The following is a 24,402-nucleotide window of genomic DNA, read 5'->3' on the forward strand; positions in this document are numbered from 1 at the left end:
GTTTATGCGAGAGCACACTAAAAAGTGTTAATTGGACTTGCATTTCTGATTAGCTGAACATCAGATCTTTAAGTGTTAGCGTGAAAGCATCCATTGTGTAATCCAGAAAAATGATGTCAAATATGAGAGAAACCTCAAACATATATGTATAGATATATATAGATATATATATTTTATTTTTTTTGGTAAGTTGTTTGGGAGACTAAGGAGTTTATTTCCTCTTAGAAAAGCACCATGATGTACTATTTGAAAGAGCCTACAGTAATTGGGGGGAGGGATAGCTCAGTGGTTTGAGCATTGGCCTGCTAAACCCAGGGTTGTGAGTTCAATCCTTGAGGGGGGCCATTGAGGGAACTGGGGTAAAAATCTGTCTGGGGATTGGTCCTGCTTTGAGCAGGGGGTTGGACTAGATGACCTCCTGAGGTCCCTTCTAACCCTGATATTCTATGATTCTAAAGCAAATGGTAGCTATGAACATTACAGTGGCTTAGTAATTAATACACTAGGATAGGGAGCATTGGAGAGTCAAGAAACCTGGGTTGTGTTGCTGCTTTCACCCCTGATTTGGAGTGTTACATTGGGCAGATGGCTAAGGCTTGCTCTTTCAAATGTGACCTTTAATTTTGGGTGCTCCATTCTTGTGTGCCTAACTTTAGACACCCATGACCTAATTTTCAGAAGTGCTGACTGTCCAGGTCAACAGTTGAAGTCAGGAACTTCAGTTCATCCCCTCTGAAAATCAGGCCCTTGGTATTTAAAGTTGAACACCCAAAATTAGAGGTCACTTAAAAAAATGTGGCAGTTAACCTCCTTGTGCCTCAGTTTCACAATCTGTAAAATACTTCCTGACTTTACAGGGATGTTCAGAGGCTTAATTCATCCATTTATAGAAACAAACTTTTGAAAGGAAAGTGCAGTGCAAGTCCAAAGTGATCTTTTTAATTGGTCTGATTCAGATCTTTTGCTTGGGGAGTGAGGTTCATCTAGTTAAATCTTATTAAGCATGAACATGGAGTGTGCTCATGTTCAATCTAAGAAGGAAAGGGGGAGTGAATGAAGGAAGTGTAGTGCTTGAGTACTAGAGGATTTGGTAGTTGAATAGCTCACCAGAGGGTGTCTCCCTAGTCAATGGAAATAATTTAATAATCTGGAGAAGAAGGTTCTAATCAGTAGACTAGAACCAATGTAGCCACTTAAGATGATGCTGTAAAGAGTGGCATGTCTCAGAATAGCAGTAATATAGTTATTCAGCTAATATATGTGTAATAACATGGACTGTTTTAAATTGATTCAAGTTAGCGAAAGCTGTGATTAAATAAAAACATTATACTGCCACCTGATATCTGACTGATAATAATGAGATTTTAAACGTTACTGAGGTTTATATACATTTAACACAATATTGCATCAGTCATCTGAATGGAATTAACATCTGTAACTGACTAATAGAGAATTCAGAATTATATATTATAAGTTGACAAGGAAAAAGTCTTGCATGCTTTTTCCTAAATGTTTTTAGAAAGTGGAAGGAATTTATTTTAATTTCAGTCATGGTCTGCTGAATTCATGCTTTGAGGTAAACTAAATGATCACTTTTACTGCAAATTCCCTAGTAGCTATTACAATTATCTTAAGTATACTGATGATGAAGAAAGTAAATTTGTGTCCCAGTCAAGCCAAAAATCATCTTAGTTCATTGCATTGCTTATTTGCCAGGGATGTTTGTATGTCTTAGTATACCTGTTATACAGAGAATGAAATACCACCACAAGGAGACAGACTTGCAGTTTTCATTTAAGCAAAAAGATTTATCAGATATGAACAAAAATCTTTCATGGGTTTAATAGGCATTTACCATGCACAGAAGAGAACTGAAACTGGTTTGATTTTGGTACTAGTTTGGGACTGTGATACGTTGTTGTAAAGATTTTCTTTTACAATGGATTAAATAGTATTACATATGCACTTTTAATAGTTTACCAGGAATGGTTGGAAGGAAGCTGAACGGATTGAACAAGTCAGCATAAATGTGGAAAGCATCATATGGAGACAACACACAACAATAGAAAGTTGTCCATTTCACATGATAAAAAGATCACCGCTCATTTTAGTGGAAAGCAATGTATTCTGCATCCCTTCTACTTTCATTGATGTATTCCCCTGTAACTCATTACAAAATATTAGGTTAAACTTGCTGACATTGAGACATATATGTGTGTGTGTGTGTAATACACTTCCATGGGAATGGCTGAAGCTCTGTTACTTGGCACATTTAGGAACCAGGATGAAGAAAGAACTATAAAATGTATTGGATCATTGTCCTTTAGAAAAGAGAAGGACAAGACAGGCTAATAGGTCATTTTTATCTTTAATGTATATGATTTTTTTAAGAAGTGTAAATACAAAGAGTGGATTTGCTACTTCTATTGTGAATGCAGTGTGGGGTAGTCATGGCTAAATGTTAGAGCAGAAAGAACTCACTGCCAGTGGGAGCTTTGTGCACGGATGCCCTATGTGATTAGGCATGTGATATGTTAGATATTAATCCTTCATTTACAATAGATCCATTCTCATTATTTATTGGTCTTTGCTTCTAATTTCATAAAGTTTTAAAAGAATCTGTTAAACTATGAGGGTATAATAGCCCTTTGCTCCTCTCAAGATGGCAGCCTGCCTTCTCTGATCTGCACCTAGAACAGGGTGTACAGAACGAATAGGAACTGTATTCTGTTCTGGACCTGTGTATATGTCCTTAAAGAATACGATGTAGTCAATTCATGAATATATCGTAAGCTTACAAGATATTAAAATAACTTTTCATTGCTGCGAGAAAAATGCTGCAGACGTTACTCATGTAAAACTCTCATTGACTTCGGGCAGAGTTTTCCCTGAGTAAAAATTGCAGGATTTGGTTCTATTTAGAGCGTCTTTTTAAAACCTTCAGCCATGTTACTGCTTGTAACCACCCTTTGATGTTAGTTACATTCCATTCAGAAGCAAAATAGACACCGTTTCCCTCAGATGTTTTTGTACTGTTCAGTTACTTCGTTTGTTTACAATTGCATTCCTTCCTTTTATTATATATCGTTTTCCTTCACTAAGGTAATGTATAATTACACTTTTTTATATCTTTACTAAGTTATTTAATATAGATATAATTTGAGTTTTGTAATGAATAAATTTGTTTTGTAATGAATAAATTTGACAATGGCAAAGAATATATCAATTGTGTTATCCTTTATAGAATTTCTCTACCTCATTGTCACTTTGCTTGTAGTGGGGTTTTAGAATCATGGACCAGATTTACTTGCCAAAAGAAGAAACTCTGAGGATCTCTTTTTCATTTTGAATAAACTGAGTATTTGTTACCCTTAAAGTACATGTTGCCCTTAAATAACATTTAAAAGGCTGCCATACCTGCCATTACAGACAGAGCAGCTGCTTGCAGGGGAAGTTTTCTCTTATCAACAGAATTTGTAGCTGCCTTCTCTGAATGGAGGCACAACGTTCTTGAATGTTCTACAGTACTGTGCTTAAACTTCCCTTTCTCAAGTCCAGATTCTGCCCCCCTTATTCACAATGAAAAGTTACTTACACAGTCCCATTCAACTGCTGTGAAAGAAGGTATTACTCAGTGTAAGGGTATGTCTTCACTACCCACCAGATCGGCGGGTAGTAATCGATCCCCGAATGCGCTCCCCGTCGACTCCGGAACTCCACCAGAGCGAGAGGCGGTAGTGGAGTCGACGGGGGAGCTGTGGCCATCGATCCCGCGCCATGAGGACCCGAGGTAAATCGATCTAAGGTACGTCGACTTCAGCTATGCTATTCAAGTAGCTGAAGTTGCATATCTTGGATCGATCCTTCCCCTCTAGTGTAGACCAGCCCAAAGGGAGGTAGGGTTGGATCTTGAATGTGTGGTGTCTCTGAACTTGGAGGCATTTTTTATTTGATTAACATTGTCTCCTGATTTCTAAAATCAAATCCTTTTTCTGAACTAACTTTATACTTTCTGATTTAGGTTCAACATAAAAGTGCAATTGCAGATTGTAGCAAGCTTCATGCTCACTGGTGTATCCGGAGGTGCAAAGTATGCCCAAAACGGACAACTTTTTGGCCGCTTTAAGCTCACTGAAACGCTTTCTGAAGACACTTTGGCTGGACGGCTGGTGATGACCAAAGTCAATGCTGTTTATTTATTGCCAGTCACTAAAGAGAAGTCAGTACAGACCCAAGGAACCAAAGAGAAGGTTTATGAAGCAGCTATTGAAGAGAAAACAAAGGATTATATCTTCTTGAGGGTATCCAGGGAATGCTGTGAAGAACTTAATCTTCGAGCAGATTGTGAAATGCAGGTATGTTTGAATGGAAGATTCTTGCTGTAGGAGGAATTTGTGCTACTTTTTTCCCTCCTAAAGTAATTACATGCCAAAGGACTAGAAAGATATTAATAGGAATTTTTTATTCCTTGTTATATGCAGAAAATCTAGCAAGGAGAAGAATTTCATATTAAAATTTTATGTTTAAATTTGATTTTTATACGTAATAGAATTAATATTTTAAAACTGTTAGAGTAAAAATATATTTTAATGAGACTCATTTCTGATATAAAACTTATTCTGATATGGTTAAGCATCCTGTGCAAATCTTAGCTTGTGTTCTCAAGGATACAGCTTGAGAGCTAATAATACAGGTTTTTGAACTCCAGTTCAAACACTAAGCCATTTTTGTGCCGGAGTATGGACTTATTTGTTCTGAAGAGCCTCTAGCTTCATCTTTATTTTTATGGGTTTGTGTTTGTGGTGGGGCATAGGTGTTCTTTCCACTTTTGACACCTACCTGCGATATTTCTCTATTCCTGTTTTCTTGATCTCTCTGCTGCCTTTTGCCTGACTGATTACTCTCCCTTTCTCTGCAGTCTCTCTTCGTGGCCCCCTGGGCTTTGTATTGTCTGGTTTTTGAGTATGTGTCAGTGTGGATCCCTTTGTAGATGCACATGTGACTCTTGGATTTTGTTTTTACTAGCAGTGTCTGTTGGGGCCGTGCATGTGCCCTTTGCCTCTTTGTGTTAGGGCATAAAGGGTGTGACCCTACTTCAGTTCCCCCTTACTGCCTGGGGCAGTGAGGTAGAACCCAGCAGGTGCAACCTACTGCTCTCTTCAGAGACCCGTAACTGGTCTTTTTCAGCCTATTTGGCTATCTTATCTTCACTATTTATCATAAAGCATGTTCCTTTAAAAAAAAAATTGTGGAAAATTTGATCAATGACTCCCAGGTACAGCAGGGCAAGGTGAGGCAAGGTACTTCATGCCAACTGCTAACCTTATAGTGCAGTCCAACCCCTCTGTGAAGGATTGCAGGCCTTGAACCTGGGCCCTTGGGTCCCCAGGCAGCGATCAGACCGTGGCTGCCATCCAGCAGCTCTTCTGAACCAGTGGAGAAGGGGGCTAGCGAAGCTCTAGCTCACAAAGAGCCCCGCCCATGAAGAGGCACAGGAAGTTGTCTGACCATCTAGGTGAATCCCTGGCTGCCTGCTGGTATGGTCCCTGCCTACTTTGAGTCCTGGTTTCTTCCTCCCAGCCTGATCCTGGTTCTTGCTCTCCTCATCCCAGACCCCTGTTTATTTCTGGTACCTGTTTTTCTGCCTTTCTCCAGGTTCCTGCTCCTATACCCTACCCATGATGATGGCTTTGGCTCATGATAAATAGCAGGGAAACCTTTGCTGGAAGAATATATTCATCTAAATAAAAGAGGTTCTTGATATGGGCTGCCCAGCATGGTGTGGACTCAGTCCAGGCCTTGATACATTGGAACCTCAGCTACTTATTACACTTAAAACAGACCAGCCTCTTGTTCAGCTCTATTAAGGTTTAGTTTGCATTCTCAGCTTGTCATCAATCTGTACAATCATGCTTAGTCTTTTCTCATCCCACGGTGTCAAAATTTCTCAGTGGGCTATTAACACACTTACTCACTGGGCAAAGAACCTACTCCTGCCTGGGTCCTCATTAGTTCTCCTGAGACTCATGGAGCCTCTCTGTGAGACTGCTCCCTGCACATCCTCACTCTGAAGACCATCTTCCTGGTATTGTGCTGCGTCATCCATTGGCTGGTGTTCCTTTACTGCTGAATATCAAGACACACTCAACCAGACCTCAAGCAACATCCTCCTCCTGCTTCAGAAATGTGACAGTTTCCAAGATCTACAAAGCGATGACGCGGAGTAATCCACTGACCTTTGTCAAGCATTATGCATTGGGCTTGGATGCCAGATGTGGGAGAGCGGTACTCCAGTGACTATTAGACTGACGTAGCTGAAACTCCTCTTCCCAACATCCTGAGGAGATACTACTTGCCCCTTGTCTATAGCAGGTTCCACACTGACACATTTTTTAAGAAGAAAGAACGGTTACTTACCCTCCGGTAACTGTGTTCTTCAAGATGTTGCAACCAGCGTGAATCCCATGACCTGCCCTCCATCCAAGCTGCCATGGGCTTTGACTTGTGAGGGAACTGTTGGAGCTACTCTGCCCTTTATCCTCTTGTGTGGAAGCATGGGAAGGCACATGTGTGCGGCCCCAACAGACACTGATATTAAGGAAATCAAATTTGATCTTGTGCATGTGTGCACGTGTAGAAGGATCCACACTGACTACAATATCTCAAAGAATCGCTTCCTGACTGCCTGGCTGGGCCACATACAATCGTCGTAGAGGATGTCCTTTGGGATGCGCTCATCATTCATTCGGCACACATGCCCAAGCCAGCAGAGATATCTCTGTTTGAGGAATGTTTGCATGCTGGGTATGCTGGCCTGTTTGAGCACCTCAGTGTTGATGACTTTTTCCCTTTAGGAAATTCAAAAGATTTGATGAAGGCAACGCATATGAAAGCTGTTGAGCCTCTTTTCCTGATGAGAGTATAAGGTCCTTTTCTCGCTCCCCTACAAAAGTGTGCTGATAACCTATGCACGATGCACACAGATCTTTGTGTGTTCTGTCAGTTTGTTTTGCCATCCCTTTTGCTCAGTCTAGACATTGTTGTGGTGGCTTTTCCAATGCGGATGTTGAGTTTTGTGTCAAATGAAAGGTTGACTGTGATAGTGGACCCCAAGTATGTGAACATGTTCACCACTTCAAGTTCACAGTTGTTGATCTTGATGGAGGGTGCTTCCTCAACTCCTTGGCACATTATGTCAGTCTTTTTTAGGCTTTCTTGGCAGGCTTTGGAGAAACTGTCCATTAGGTGAAGAAAGTATTCAGTTGAATAACAGAAACTAAAATGAAAATACAGACAGATATCTGTGTAAGGAGACTATTATTTTCCCTAGCCCAGATGTCTTTAATAGAGGAATCCCGTCACAAAGTTAAGATTTACAGCTCCATTGCCAGGGCAAACAATATTGGAGATAGGGTCAGTACTTCGTTTATTTTGCAATCAGCATGAAATGGACCGAAATAGACGTCTTGACCTTAAATAGTGTTGTGGGGTTTATGGACAAGATAGTTCAGGTAATGTAAATACATCCTGCTCTAGAACATGGAAGAATAAACTCTAGTTGACAAAAATCAAATAATTCCCCCCTCCCTGTGTCTCCCTGGTAGAGATAAGGGGATTGACCTGCTACCTAACCGAAATAATCCCAAATTAAGGCCACTGAAATTGATTGAAATAAATCCATTTTGGGGGAGCATGTCACCTTCCATTCAGTTTGTTTTGTGAAACATATGCAAGAATCCTAATGTCTTCATTTAACATGGATAATTAGTCTACAAGACTTGTATCGTGCTGAGTGCGGTTAGTGTTTGTTTTCTTAAAACAATAATTAAAGCCACTAACTGACTCTATCTATAAACTCCACTGGAATACAAAATGAGTTCGGGCTTTTAGTAATTTTGATTTTTTTTTTCTTTTAAAACTGCTTATGAAACTCAGCTAGGGTGAGCTGTTCAGATCTGTCATTTTAGGATTCCAATATCCTAGAATGAGAATTGGGTCCTACAGTTATTCATAAAGAAGTGTAATGCTTTGTAAATCTGTTAGAGAACCAATGGTCAAATCCTAACGCTTTTTATATAGTTTTTAATTAGTCCTGATTTCAGTGAGAGTTCTTCAGTGCAAGGACCGATTGACAACTGAGTGAAAAATTAATAGGGAACTCAGGATCTGAGCCCATATACTTTGGATACACACTGGATTCACTGAAGTCAATAGGAGTTTTGCCATTGACTTCAATGGAGCCAGGATTTCATGTTTCATTTTAAATGTTGGCCAAATCTGTCTTATTGCTATGGTCTTTGGATAAAGTATATAGTTTGGTTCCTATCTCTTCCAGTAATCCATGTAAAAAAAACCTCCCTGACCATGCATTTTTCCTGGTGCCCTGCTTCTTGGGTAATGGAGGCTTCTTAATATGTTTGCAGTTCTGATTTTATCAAGTGCATCCTTTACAGAGGTGCAATGGAAGTAACTGTTATCCAGGGTGAACTGCTTTTTTTTCTTGATCTCTGCTCTTTTGGTGCCCAGCCATCTGTAGGCTACGCCAGGACAATTTTCTTTAGTGGCCCACACGGTCCTGTGTCATTTTCTGTTAACTGGCAGTGGAACTATAATTCTGTTCCCACTGTTCTCTTGTTGTGGAATGAAGAAAGATAATGCAGGTAATATGCCACTCCTTCCCAGATAGCATATCTAACAGAATGAGTTAATCCGAATTAGATGAAAAACCTCTACATTTATTGTAAGGTATAATGGCGAAATACTTACAGCTAGTAAGAGATGTTTAACACTAACTCAGATTCCTAGAAAGGGCTGTTATAGGGACATTGCCAACATGAAATCACATGTCTATCTGAAAATTGTGTAGGTACTACAGCTAAGTGGACACGTAAGATGGCTATAACTGAAAGAAGTAGTAAAAAAAGACTCTTCCTGTTTGTTTACTTTGTGTATTTGACAGCACTTTGCGTATAGTCAGCTTAGCTGTTTTTCCATTAAAAGCCCCAGTCTTGCATTGGCAGAGCCTTGTTCCTGTGTAACCCCAATTGCAAGGTTGGGGCCATGGTTGTTTGTTAGGAAGACTCTTCTAACCATCCACAGGGGAGAAGAAAAACTCCTGTGATATTTTTATTAAAAGATAAAAAAGGAAAAAATTCAGGACAAATTGTTTGAAGGGGACTCCATTGAAACATGAATTTTTAAAAATTAGTCAGTTGTTAAAATTTAACTTGACATTGCCTCTTTAATATTACAGAAACTTTTTAGAGACCAATGAATTGTAGCCTCTCTCCACGCATTGCTGACAGCTCTCATACTCTTTAGAGATCATGAAGGAAGTGGCATTGCATAGTGGTTAGAGCAGAGGCCTGGGAGCCAGGAATCTTAGTCTTTTTCTTCCTCTACCACTGACTCACTGTGTAGTGTCGGTCAGGACACTTAAGATGGGAATTTGAAAGGAGTTTATTGGAGCTAGGCACCAATGCCCCATCTGCCCATATGGAATCTGTGCTTCGGGTTTAAGAATGCTACCATGAAGGATAAGGTTATGCCCACTCTGTGTGAAGGTGAGGGGAAAGGAGAACGACAGGCAGTACTGAACCTCATGGGGTGGGGGCTAGGACTTTGGCTGCTGGTGCTAAGTAGAATGTGGGGAGAGATGTACATCTTGGAGGGCTGTGGGGACCTGAGTTGGAGAACCACTGATGATGGGAAGAAGATGTTGATTGAGGTGAGGATTTTGGAAGACTGGGTCTGATGGATGCTGGTAATGGTTTGGAGGAAGAGCAGTGAAAAGGCTCTGGGGCTCAGAGAGGTGCTGGTACAGTGAAGATGGGACAGAGTTGGAGGAGCAGGGCCGGTGGAGGACTAACTTACTCTAAGGTTTCCCTGCTGAGATATGTGGTTGTTGCACTGCAGCGTGCTGCTTGGAGGCACATTGTGCTTAATCATTCCACATTCTTATTTAGGCCTTCCCGCTCTTTCCTCTTCTCACACTGATGAAAAAACTAGCAGAGCAGGCTTTGCGCTTCTGTGTGCTGAGCAAGAGCAGCATGCCACCCGTCTAGGGGAGAAACACGTTTTCCTCTCCCCACAGTGCTAGCATCATAGCATGGCACGCTTCCATGCCTCTGTCACAGCCATGTGGTGTTCAAAGGGGAAGTCTATACACTGATAACTAGAGGAGGAATGATCTGACACATTATGATGCAAGATCACTGAGAAGGAAAGAACATGTCAAGGCAGAAGCATGAACTGTGCACCAAAAGTATATGTGTCCTTTTCATTGTGTGTCTAGCCCCTAGCACGGTGGGGCCTCTAGATGTGTTTCAATACAAATATTAAATAACCCCCTAGTTTAATCATACCAAGTTCCTCCGTGCCTGTCTAGAGCATAGTTCCTGTACACCTGGTTACGAGATTTATCCAGTGACTGGTTCAGAAATTAACGTAAACATCCCCCAGAATAATACAACATCCAAATATATTTTATTACTATTTGTAAAATGTATGTTAAAATTAAAAGTATATTAAATATATATTTGTAAAAGTAAAATGTATATAATATATAGCATTTGGTAGGCTCACATCTTAAACTAGCCAGGGCTATGGAAAAAGAGATTACTTATTCAAGTAATTTTTTAAAATCATGTTTTTGTTTTTGTTTTTTTTTAGATGTTGCGTTTGCCTTGCGAAGTGAACTCCATAGTGAATGCTATGTAGCTTTAATGTCACCTTTATCTCTTTTGGATGGTTGGCTTTAGATTTTTGCATACAAGTAAACAAGGGGGATGAATATTAAGTCTTTATATTGATTTTTAAGAGGTTTCCAACTTTTGGGCCAAATTCAGCCCTAGTATAAGCAGGCACTGCTCTATTGCCTTTAGTAGACTTACACCACTTAAACCAGGGCTGGATTTGGCTTTTTTAGTAAATATTGGTATTGTTCATATTACTGTTCACATATTGCCCTACAAGAGCATAGTGCTTAAAACAGATTCAACAGATTCCAGCCCCAATGAGCTTTCATTGTTAAGAGCCTAAGCTTGCATGCCCTAAATTGGAGTAATTGAAACGTTGACAGTTGAGTTTGCAAGATTGGGCCCTAAATTATGAAGTGATTTCACAAGCAATTACTAACTCTGGGATATAGCAGCTAATGAAGGATGAGGGTTACAGCAATAAGGTCACACTGTACTGTTAGTTGCTGATGCCTGCATTAGAGAAGTTCTGAGGTTTGGTTTTGACTGGGTTTTTATTCCGCATGAGATAGCATGTTATTAATTCAGAGGAACGATCGACCATTTTTTTTTTAGTGCTCAAATTGCTGTTTTGATTGTCACAAAGGATTTTTAATGTAACAATTAGTAGGGTTTTTTACTTAGTATAGATTCCATGTTATCTTAATTGGTGAACACGACGTTATCGTCTCAATTTCTGGTACTTCTTTACATTTAGAATTTTCAGTTTGGTCTTTTGAGAAACTTCCAGCAAAGACAGATTTTTAAAAATGCCATCTGATTGATTGATGCCAGTTGAACTTTCTGGCTGTTAACCAGGTGTAACAATATTTACCATTTGATATCAGAGAGATTAAGCAATAGGGTGGTCAAATATTATTGAGTTGTTAGAGTAGGGGTTGAGAGTTAATAGATCTAGGACCAAATTTTCTAATGTAGTTGCATGGGTATAAATTTAGAGTGACTCCATTGACCTCTGTGGAATTTCTCCAGATTTACACTGGGGTACCTTAGCTCGGAGTTTGACCCCTAATTTCTGTTTTCAGCTCTGCTGCAGACTTGATGTGCTGTCTTGAGCAAGTCATCGCTCAGTCTCTCCATTTTCCCATCTATAAAATGGGGAAGGTGGTAGTACTTAACACACTTTTGTAAAGTTCTTTCAGATCCTTGAGTGAAGGTTGCCATAGAAGTACAAGTGTTATTAGTGCATGTTCCAGTCAGTATGTTTCTTGAGGAGTGCCCTTCTGTATAGGTTGAAATATGTTGACCATCAGTGTTGTCATGTTGGCCAACACACACACATCTTGTAGTAAACCCCCATGAATGCTCTTATTGTCTAATCACTAAATGCTAACTGAAGTTGTCCTACAGTGATTACACGACTATTTGCTTGTTACTATACTATGAAAAGCTGTGCTTCCACATTGGGTAACAATTGCAGCAACTATGGATTTATTTGTTCTCTTCTGTCAGTGTGGTTTTGTGTCAAATTATTTCTATAGATTTCTGTTTTAATCAACATTTAATTCGGCTGTTCAGTACTTTCATCAGGACCATTTGTTTCTGGAGAGATTAATAAATGTAAAATTAAAGCTGTGTAGATTATAGTCTGAGTGGATCATTTTCATGAATTGTTTCCCCTTAAAAGCGGTTTTTATCCATTTCTGTAATTAAAATGTATCTCTTTATCTTTGCTTCTTTAGTAATGCAATTGTATAAATTCATTTTACCATTCATTGCTTAATTCTGGGTTTAATCACGGATGCCAACATGCTATGCTACCATTTCTGGCTTTGTACCAAGATCTTGTTGTCATCATTCTTTATTTATTAACATGAAAACACCAGTAATTGGAAAGAAAGAAAATGATTATATTAGTATGCAACTAATCTCAGAAATCCATCTTTGCAAAGATTGTGAGGTATCTTGGAAGTCTTTATAGTACAATGTAGTCAACAAATTTATACTTTGAGAATGATTGATTGGGTACAGAGAATATTTGGGTTTTGCCTCTCTTGGCAATATGTCATACAGGGCCATCTACTGATCCACGAAAATTTCTGACCAGGTCAAAGTTCCAGAGTAGGTTTCTGTAACCTGTCTTTCAGCTTCTATTTTCAAATACAGTTTAAAAATATTTCTAGTTCTGCAAGAGATTACTGAATTATTTCTAAAAGTACGATGAAATCCTTTCATAGTAGTCAAACGCACAAATTATACTACAAAGAAATCATATGTTTCTCTGTGATTGTTCAAAATGGGCTTAAGCAAGTTAACTTTATTGTAAATCTTTTGATCTGATGATGCTTGCTTGAGTTTTTCTGAAGTTCAGTATAATTTGTTGAAAGATAAAATTGAAGTAAAAAGAGTCCTCTTAATTAAATATTTTCTGGTACAGCTATTCATTCATTCATTTTGTACTGTAGGTTGAACTTCAGTTTCAGTTAAATCGCTTACCCCTCTGTGAAATGCATTATGCCTTGGACAGGATCAAGGACAACAGTATTTTGTTTCCAGATGTCCGCATGACTCCCACCATACCTTGGAGCCCCAACAGGTACAAAAATACAAACACTTTCATATCAAAGATGGTATGTTAATTCTGTTTTGAATTCCTTATAACTGATGACTCAGATACACTTCCTGTTTAAGGGTACATCTTTGTTCTTCATTAATGTTAAAGGTGGTTCAGGGAAGGGAGTTGAACTGCTTTAAACAGAAAATGAAAACAGACTCTTGTAGGATTAGGACTGGTAGATGGCTTTTCCCTGTTCTCCCCAAAGTAGACCTGTACTGCAATTACATTGTAGCTTTAGAAGACTGAAGCATATTATTATTATTTCCTATTTCTTTAGCCCTATGCTGAAAGTGTGGATGGTGCTTTATAGAGAAATAAAAGTACAGGTTCCTGTCCCAAGGGGCTTACAGTATACTGGCCTAAACTTGCAAATTTGCACTTGCATGAGTAGTCCTATAAACTTGGTAATGGCATTACTTATGCGAGTTTTCAGGATCAGGCCCAAAGTTACATGTGGCACTGCAGTGTCTGACCAACAAAGATGTGATCATAAGTATGGGAAGCATCAGCACCGCACTGCCAAACTGTTGTGAGATCTTCTCTGTCCTCATCTTGTTGGTTGCTTTTCTGAAATGTAAAATCTGTAAATTGTATTAATAGTTTTGAGGGAGCTAAATCTGGCACAAGGGCAGGAGTGGTAGAGTCAAGATCAGATGGGAATGATAACTGAAAGAAGTGACTCTTATGCAGGGACCTGATGGTGGCAAAGTGAAGCTTTGTGGCTCATAGACTTTAAGGCCGGAAGGGACCATCTTGATCTTCTAGTCTCATGATTACACATTGCAGGCCACAGAACCTTGCCCACCCACTCCTGTAGTAGACCCATAACCTCTTGCTGAGTTACTGAAGTCCTCAAATCATGATTTAAAGACTTGAAGGTACAGAGAATCCACCATTTACACTAGTTTAAACCTGCAAGTGACTTGTGCCCCATGCTGCAGAGGAAGGCAAAAAAACCCCAGGGACTCTGCCAATCTGACCCAGGGGAAAATTCCTTCCCAGCCCCAAATATGGCGGTCATTTGGACCCTGAGCATAGGACCAAAGGATTATGGTAGATATTCTAGGTGTAGGGGGAGAGATGATGTTAGCTGCAGCCTGTTGGATAACTAGAGTGCAGTGATGTGAAGAATGGGGAAACCAGAGAAGACAATAGGTGGTTGTAATAGTACAGGTGAGAGATGATTGGTGCAGGGACCGAGGCTTTAGTTGTAGAGATAGAAATAGATGGATTTTGGAGAGAGCCTGCTACAAAGGCTAGTAAAGTCAAAGGAATCTTTCCACTGACTTCACTGAGCTTTGGATCAGGCCCATAAAGAACAGAAAGGATTTAGCAACAAGTCTTGATGTGGGAGAAGAGGAAAGAGAAAAGGCAGAAATGTAATTAAGATAAAATTTTCCATTTTCCATATTTTTTGTTAAGAATCTTTATGCTATCTGTAACAGAAACTAAACCACTGTTCTGCTCTTAAGTTAGTCTTTAGATTGCTAATATATGCACACGATTTGATTACGTTTAACAAATTTGCTATAAGTAAATATTGGAAACATTATTGATGTCAAGCAGCTGTCTGTCATCAAGCACTATGTAAATTAGTTCTACCAATAAAACAACATCTATGCAGCACAATGTGAATTATATTCAGAACATAGTAATAAAATATTTCATTCAGAATGTGTATTTGTTTCATTTTGTTGTAAAGATCATCATCAGCAACAGAGTGACCTGACTGCCTGATAATAATTCCAAACTTATGATTCTAATACAGCACAGCTCCTGACTCAGGGCTTATGAACGGTCTCTCACTTAAAATGATACTACATTTTTTGTCCTCCATCTCAGAGATTAAATTTTGTAAACTCTAAAACCAGAGTAGCTGAAGGATAAAGTGTGAAATTAATTAGAAGTGATGTGAAGCAGCATGGGTCTCAAAAAGGCTATTAAATGGACTTTTGGACTAAACATTGATTTGCCACAGATGAATTGTTTGGCAAATTAATGAAGAAAATAAATTTTTGCGAATTAAGCAAAAACAATCATCAAAATTGAAGGTTTTGAGTACCTTTATTGAAATATTTTTTTTGAAAAAAATAATTATTCCTGAGTGGGAAGAGTGTTAGTATGAATCACACTCATGTTGACACTTGGTTTTTGGCTTCTTTTCCCAGCACTGCATACTTTCATTGTTTCTTACATTGGAGGACATTTTCAAAGACATACATGGTATGTAGGCACCCATTTCTCAGTCAGTAGGAATTCGGTGCTCAACTGCCACGTGTGCCTTTAAAAATCTCTCCCTATATCTCTGTGGTACATTGGCTCTAAAGCTCACGTGAGATGGTCGGGGAATGAAACAATGGGACCAGATTTGAATTTTGAGGACATGTTGTGCATTGACACTTACGGTTAAGAAGAAAAAAACCTGTTGTTGCACTTGTACAGTAGGAAAATTTCAAGATATGCTATGCTGTGTGCCACTTAATGGAGACTGTAATCCAGCTCAAAGTTTTTGCATTCAGTCTAAAGAGAGACTTGAATACTGAATTGTTAATGCAGTTTGTAAGATACTATTCTCAAAATATTGTTAAGGTTTCAGGAATTGCTGTAAAATAGCAAATGTGCATCATATCATTTTCCATCTGATTTGTGACTATTTATTGTTGGTGAAGATACACGAATCTATTTTTGGATACCAGGCCAGCATACTTTGATAGCATAAATCAGAGCATACTTGTGACATCAGTATTTATAACATGAGAAAATATTTTTTTATGGTGGGTAATCCATTTTTATGTACTTGTTACGTAGCAAGCTTTCGCCTACTGCATTAATTGTATATATGTAAGTGTAATGCTGGAACTTTTTGTTTATCTGTGATATGGTCATTAAGACTGGCTTTATTTTGAAACATTTTGATTTTTCTTATTTTCTTAGTTAATTTTTAAAGTTTTTTTCCTGTTTTTTAACAAAATATAAAGTTACAGTTCAAAGACCTTATTTTTTCTTTCATCATAAATAATCTTATCCATTTATATCATTATAAAATACTTTTTCTTGTTGGTGTAATTTTGTTAAGTAGTCCACATTTTTATCAGACTTCTTTGATTTCTGTGGGCTAAGTGTTATGGATCTTTATTCAGGGAGGATTTAATTACTTTGGCCTAAATATTATATAAGTTAGTAGAGTCATGTCAGAGGTGAATTTGGCCCAATATCTTTATCTTTCTAGTGCAGAATTTTTCTGACATGCTCTGGGGGGCCAGATGCTCCACTTGTGTAAATAATTGCAGCTCAACTGAAGTCAATGGAGTTATGACAATTTACACCATAGGATCTGGCCTATGTTATCTTTTCTTGACTGACTCAAACTGTCTTCGCCTGTAGTTTTTCTATTTTTTACATCCTATCATCTTTCCACTAGTTCTTAGGTTCTTCAGTCATCTAGTTGTCCATAGCAGTCTTGTGAGTTAGGAATTCAGTTAATTCCCTCTTGGTTTTACCCCATACCACTACTCAACACAAGTTTTCCAGGCCCAGAAGAATTATAATGTAAGCAGCAAGACAGATCACATTACAAAAGTATGGCCATATGTGCAAAGTGACAGGTGTTTCTTACTATGTATACCTACTTTTAAATCTGTCAGTGAGAATATTAAAAACTGCATATAGAAATCCTTAGCCTCTTATGTTCATTGGAACTTTCCTAAAGTAACTTCCTGTTTAAATGCTGATACCCGTAACCCAGTTATAGTACCAGTACTTTTTTTTAGACTTCAGATGCTTTTTTCTTATGGTAAAGAACGATAGTGAAGAAAAGCCTTCAATTAACTGGGTAGCTGTAAGTTCTCTGGGTTATTTTTTGCAGTTCTTCTTAGTTCAGCTATACCAAGCTTGCATGTCTGTATTTGATCATACATAATGGTGACTTGTTTAAATTGACACCATGTATAATTCTACTGAAAACATGGTTAATAAGTATTGTTTGGCTGATTAATGACAATAGAAGATGTAGTTTGTGTGTCCGTTTAATTATATTGTCTTTGTGGTGGTGAAGTGCATACTGTATCCAAAATGTATACTCCAGAGGTTAATTATTATCAGTTTAGCCAATGTAAGTCATGCAATGGTTAGTCTGCTTTTGAGTAATTTACTGATTTATCATGAACTTTAACAGAGCTTTGTGATAACAGCATGTGGTTGTTTAGTTGTTGGAATACCATATGATTTTGTTAAACTGCCTCAAAATGATACAGTTGGTAACGTGAAGTATTTTTAATTGAAGTCTTTTTTATATGCTATACAGTTTTATTTCTAATTGACTTTAGATTGCTGCTGCTTGTACAAACAGTCTTGCTTTCTTTGTACAGACAATGGGATGAGCAGTTGGACCCTCGACTAAATGCAAAGCAGAAAGAGGCTGTTCTGGCTATCACAACTCCACTTTCGATACAACTGCCTCCTGTTCTTATCATCGGTCCCTATGGGACAGGCAAAACGTTCACTCTGGCTCAGGCAGTCAAGCACATACTCCAACAGCAGGATACTAGGTGAGCTGGGACATGAGAGAGAGAGAGCAACATAGTTTATTAGAAATGAAATGCCTCTTTTTTTACTTAAATGCAAGTGAAAGTTAGAAGTACAGAATTTCCATCCATCTCAAAAAAACCCCATCCATCATTGTTTTGAATAGATATTAAGAAAGTAATGTTATAGTCTTAAAATATATTCTCCCATTTAGAAAAAAAAATCAATACAATTGGCATGATGTAGAATAAATGCCATTCACTTGATGTGGAAAGCTGTGGGGTGTGTCAGACAATAAAGGCTGTGTTTTATTTAAGATCTAGGTTAGATTAATAATCACAAAATACTTTTTAAAAGTTGTATTTAAAGTTTAAATCTTTTCCTATCTGAGTTAAGGGGCTTCATTGAATTATGAAACTTGGGCTTGGCCAGTGACTAGTTTCATTGAGGGAAATGTGCAGGAAGATGGCCACTGTTCCCTTTTTTTGGTATTCTACTGCTTTGAATTGTTTTCTGTTTCTTCATTGCTTTTTTATTTGCACCATTTATTCCAGCAGGATTCTCATTTGCACCCATTCTAATAGTGCTGCTGATCTCTACATAAAGGATTATTTACATCCATATGTAGAAGCAGGCAATCCCCAGGCGAGACCTCTCAGGTATTCTTTAAGGTTTATTATGTCTCTATAAAACACTATTCTTAAGAAAAGATGTCTATAAAAAAAGTTTAAAGAACTGTTAACACTTAAAAGCACATTGGCATGTAACAGCAGTGCTTTAAACAGCGCCGTCTGTTTAAAAGGAATATGGATAAAATGGAAAGTGAAGCATATTGTCAATGTGATTTTGTTTCATGTGTTAAATAAAGATAAAGACATCCTTTTTTAAGCTTTTATTATTTCTATTGATAAATGTGTCTTTCCTAGCTGAGCAAACTTTTGATATGCTCCTCTAAAAGCTACTATGATAAAATAAAATGGAGATTAATTGGACTGTACTTTGAAAAAGAGTTTGGCACACCTTTATCATGGTAATTTGGAAACTGGGGCTACTCACATGGCTTTTTGAAGCAATCTCTTGATGTCATAGAAGCTGTATATTTAGAGAATCATGTGAAATTAGTTTGGCCTCTTTTAAAAGGGCAGTTTGAAGTAATTTGTATATGTGAATAAATGTGCTTGACATGGATGTCTTGTGGGAACTAGCTAAGGAAAAAATATGGGGAAGAGGATTTAAACTTACAGTAAGACAATGAGGAGGAATTCAGTTATCGGCAGGGGAAAGTCCTTTGGAAGATTTTGCTAAGTGATCATGCTGTATATACCAGTGTGGTATATTTTCATCTAAAAGTGTGGGAATTTATGTGCATGATTCTCTGAGCATCAAGATGTGAATACACCATATTAACTTGCATTTTACCTTACATTAAGTTGCTACTATCTAACTTCTAAACTGTGCAACCTCATTGAAGTCAGTAGGGTTGTGCAGAGGGGGCCAGATCCACACCGGGTGTGAATTGTCATAGCTCTGTTGACATCGTTTCAGTTATGACAATTTACACAAGTTGAGAATCTGGCCCAGGGAGTCTAAATAAAGACAGATGCACATATTTATTGTGGTTTCTTTTTTAAAGCTACCTCAGAGGCGACTACACCTTAGGAATGTCTTATAATGCACTTTGTAAAGCACTTTGGGATGAAAGGCATTATATGCATCCTGTACTACTGTTGTTAGTGGGGGATGGAAGGAAATATTCTCCCTCTTTTCAATGACCATATGTAGTCAGTGAAATGTGATTTAACATTGTAAAAGAGTGCTGTGTGAGTTGTAAGAACATTCGCTTTATGCTATAGGAGCCAAATTTTGGCCTCTTTCTGGGCACAGGGCTCCGATTCACTTCCCATTCAACTTTGCAGTCCGACTCTCAAAAGTATATGTCAGTTGGTGAAAAAAAATTATATTTTTTCATGGTAAAGTTAATACAAGACTCTTTCAAGAGGCAATTTTATTTTCTTTCAACTGCAATTCAAATATTACTTTTTATAAAAAGTCATTACACATTTTAATTTGAATATAATTGTCCCTGGGTTTTGATTACTTCAGAAAGTGTTGCTGTTGTTTGTAAGTGAGATTATACAAATAATTATTTTCCTCCTATGGTAATTTCCCACTTTTTAAAAAATGAAAGCAGCACAGATTTTCCTTTTTTTTTTTTTTTTGGCGTTTATACATTTCTTGACTTCTTTAAAAACATTTGCTTTTAAAAAGTACTATAGGTTGTTAAACAGCTAATTGTGAAAATCAGCATAATTAAATAGAAGGGGTGTTATAGCATTGGTAGTTGCACTGGAATGAAAGAGAGAGCTATTCCAGACTCCCAAAATAAAACCAAATTAGTCGTATCACTAAAGTTACTGTCCTTGTCTAAGAGGAGCATGTTTTCTGGGTCACATTCACTACACAGTTGGATATTTAAGAAGCTAGATTGTGAAATCTCTAATCATAGCAGAAGCCAACACTGAAACATCATAAGTGGTTGTGGACTTTCCCCTGGAATTATCTTGCTATCAGGCTGCTGTTCAGTCTGGTAGCCTTAAAATTCCACTCATTCCTCAGGAGTATCTATTTTAACAGGAGTTCAGTGTTCAGTGGAATTCACCCTGGTGGGCAGGAAATTGCCTGCAGTACACATGGAATGTTCTGATGCGAGACTTTATACAGACCATTGTGAATGGTTTAATTTTCAGTTGCTTTGGATACTGATAAGTTTACTTCTTTGGTAGAAGAACATGCATCTTGCTTGACCCATACAAACATAAGGACCCCATTCAGCTGTTGTGCTTTGTAAGAAATCAAAAGACTATCTACAATTTTTTCAGGGCTTCTATGCCATGAGTGAGCTTCTATAGCTCAAAAGATAAACACATTTTTTTGGTGTTTGGCCTTAAGGTACATGTGGTGTTAAGAGTTGTAATAGGCATCAGTACTTGCAGACTAACCAGGGCCGTCCTTACCCATACGCAAAGTACACAGCTGCATAGGGCACCAGGAAATTTGGGGCACCAAATTTCCTGGTGCCCTGCGTAGCTGCGTGCTGCTCCAGCCCCTGCTCCGGCTCTTCCCCAGGGCCCCTGATCCTACTCCGCCCCACCCTGCCTCTTCCCCACCCCAGCCTCGCCTCTTCACGCCCCTGTCCAGCCCCGCCCCCACTCCCCTGAGCTCTGCAGCAGGGCCAGGGCTGCACTCACCAGCGGCAGGAGTGCAGCGACCCGGCCCCAGCCGTGCTGCTGGTGAGTGCTTGGGGGTGGTTCCCCCCTGCCCCCCAAGCCAGCCCCGCTGTAGAGGCCTGGGGCCCGCTCCTCCCCCCCCGCGGAGGCCTGGGGCCCACTCCTCGTCTCTCCCGCAGCCCCCCCACTCCCCGCCGCAGAGGCCTGCCCCCCCCCCACGGGGGGGCTGCGTAGGGCCCCAGAATAGCTAGGGACGGCCCTGAGGCTAAGTGCCTGTCAAAGTCAATGCATAAGAGCTAAAAATAGTAATGCTGATCGGCTCCCTAAAGTTGTCATTTGCACTTGCATACCCATGGCATTCAGGTTCCACCTACCGTGCAAAGTATGTTTTATTTTAATTTATTTAATCTCTTGGTCTCTGTAGAAAACTGGCCAAATCCCAATGTTCTAAATATATTACACACACATATTTTTATATTTAATTTCTGCTTGGGGAAGTGGGTATTGTGAAAAATAAATTGGCTTAGTGAATAGAGCATTGGACTGGTACTCAGGAAACCTGGTTTCTATTTCTAACTTTGCCACTAGACTGCTCGATGACATTGGGCAAGTCTTTTCACTTCTGTGCCGTTTCCCCATGTATAAAATGGAGATGATGGTACTTACCTCCTTTGTAAAGTGCTTTGAGATCTACTGATGAAAAGTGCTATATAAGTACTTGATAGTATTATTAGTTATTGCTGTAGTCTGAAATTGTTGGTGATGAAAAAGAGTCCTCTGTTCAGAGGAACATTATACAAATTACCAAGCTATTGTTTGTAGTACCATTGGCTTTTGTTGCACAGTAAATTAGTGTTTTGTTATCCAATTACGTGAACTAGTCTAGCATGCAGTGTGTTGTTCACATCTGATAGCTAGAGATGACTGACTGATTTTTAATAATTGATATGAATCTCTGAGTTAAATGATTGTATTCTTAGACAGTTATTACAGATTATGAAATCAATCTCTGACAGTTTAATAGCTGAATAGTGTTTGAAATAGGATGGGACGTATTCACAATTACCAGTGGGATTTCACCTAGTTTTCTGGCGTGGCAAAAGAATTCTGGGCTATAGCCTCTGAGATGGACTGTTGCCTTTCTGTGGAAACCCTGTGGAGAGGTTTTGCATCCATCAGTGAAGGGGTTGATTAATGCTTACTTTCAGGAGGGCAAGGTGCCAGCAGTTAAGCCCGCAAGGTGCCAACAGTTAAGCCCGCAGTGGTTAGGCCCGTACTTAAGAAGCTATCACTTGATATTATTATTCTTGTCAGTTACTGCCCAGTCTTGAATATTTGCTTTTTTGGGGAAGGTTATTGAGACATTTTTGATGAGACAACTTTAGCTTTGACTCTTCATGTTTCTTTGAGTTCCTTTCATCTGTTTTTAGAGCTTGGCATGGCACAAAGAAAGCTTTTTCTTTCGTTGGTGGATGATCCCATTCTAGCATTGAGAAAGGTCAAGTGTCTGTACCAAGTATATTGGATCTGTCAGGTGTCTTTTATATTATTGATCATGAGGTGTTTTGTTGATCAGTCTGGATAGGAGGGGCTGTTCTTCAGTCGTTAAGATAATTGCCCCACCAGCAGTACTTTTTATATTTTCATAACTACTCTAATTAGAGTAAAGAAAACTTAGTCCTTTGCTTGCTTGCTTTTATTCTGTCTGTCATGATGAAAGTTTTCAATTAAAATCATTGCCATTAGTTTAAGTAGTGCCATAAGCCTTTTTCTATATTCTAGGAAAATATCAAGTGGAGCAGAATCAGTTAAGTGTCAAGGCAGGAAATGGTACTTATAGTGATTGATGTGTTTATAGATGACTGAACAGTTTGCTTTAGGTTTTCTTTTATTTGCTATACAAGTGATGAAGTGGCTAAATATTATCTTTACTAAAAATGTTTCTGTAGATTAGTTGGGATGACAGTAACATTTATTTTCAAGGAAAAGATGACTTAATATTTGCTAAGCAGTGACACTTGCATAATCATTTTTGTATGCATATATTTTGTGGTTTAGGTTATCTATAAAGTAAATAAATCACTATCAATGGTGCAGTGCTTGAAGTTGTAGAATTTTTTAAGTTTTGAATACTCTGCTTTAAATTCAACTACGTTCTCTAATAAAATAATGATTTGGTTATTTATAGCACCTTCAAAGCAAAAATGTAGTAAATACATGATAGTGTGATATGATAAAAAGGATGACTGGAGATGGCTTTATTATTGATGTATAGCGAAGCTTAAGATATTATGTAGATCACCCCAAAGGAGTACAATGAAAACTTTTATTGCACACTATATTATTATTGTTATTTCTTACTTATTTTGTTTTTTTGTATTGTGGTAATGTCCAAAGACCCCCGTCGGTATAGGGTCCCCAGAGTGCAAGGCTTCAGGAGATTTAAAATTTATAAAAATAAATCCTTCAGCGCAATTCCATAGAATCTGAATTAAAACAAACATCGAGTGTGTTAGAGAACAGGTCATTTACATAATTGGTTATAAGCAATAAGGAGAACATTAGCAAGCTAAAACAAAAAAATCATGCTAAATAACACGCAACACCCATTAGCATTCTGTTCCCTGGAGATACCTTTAGCTCTGCATGATAAATGGATGTTAAACATTCTCACTGATTAATATACAGACGATAATGTGATTTCAGATTAATTTTACAGTGAATACAATTTTATATTAAAGACATCACCTTACATTAATGTAATACTAAGTTTACACTGGGAACTGCTAGACTAGACCCCTGCACTAGTGTGGAGTCCCATTGACTTCTGCCTTAAACACTGAAATGTTAGGATGTGCAAAATCGAGGCTCTCTTAATAACCTTAGCTCACCAATGTTAGATATGTAGGGGGGCAGTTTTATTCATGCAACTTCACTTCAGAGATAACTCAAGTTATAGCTTGAGCCCCTCCCCCAAAACCTTTGCTTTGAGTCTGGTGCTTTTAACTTGAGGTAGCGGCCAATTAGTGGGATAGATTACAGCTCGACTGAGCACAACTCATTACCTGCTAGAACAGTCACTCTTTGCGGCTCGAGTCTTATTTTGGAGTGTGGCTGTTCTCACTCGAGCTAGGCTTACTCAAGAGGAGTTAACTGGAGCGTAGATAACTTACATTAACTTCATAGCAAAGATGTAGCCTCAGTCATTTGTAGCTGAATGTGTGTATCTAAGGTCAGAATTGTGTCCATTGTACATTAGCCCCTTGTATAAAATACATATTTTAAAAATAACTAATGAGCTGGAATATTCCATATGTGTAGGGTAGGTGAGTTAAGA

At 38.5% G+C, this 24,402-nt stretch overlaps 1 protein-coding gene across 1 annotated transcript in view; it reads left to right on the forward strand.

Moving 5' to 3' along the window:
- Positions 1–24,402, forward strand: part of HELZ (helicase with zinc finger) — a 142,264-nt gene that overhangs the window by 46,205 nt on the left and 71,657 nt on the right. The window contains exons 12-15 of the mRNA XM_065415542.1: positions 4,022–4,355; positions 13,163–13,293; positions 17,682–17,861; positions 18,393–18,497. Of these exons, the coding sequence (XP_065271614.1) occupies positions 4,022–4,355; positions 13,163–13,293; positions 17,682–17,861; positions 18,393–18,497 (750 nt within the window). The remainder of the gene's footprint in view (positions 1–4,021; positions 4,356–13,162; positions 13,294–17,681; positions 17,862–18,392; positions 18,498–24,402) is intronic.

Source organism: Emys orbicularis, chromosome 13 (assembly GCF_028017835.1).
Source record: "Emys orbicularis isolate rEmyOrb1 chromosome 13, rEmyOrb1.hap1, whole genome shotgun sequence".
NCBI lineage: Eukaryota > Metazoa > Chordata > Testudines > Emydidae > Emys > Emys orbicularis.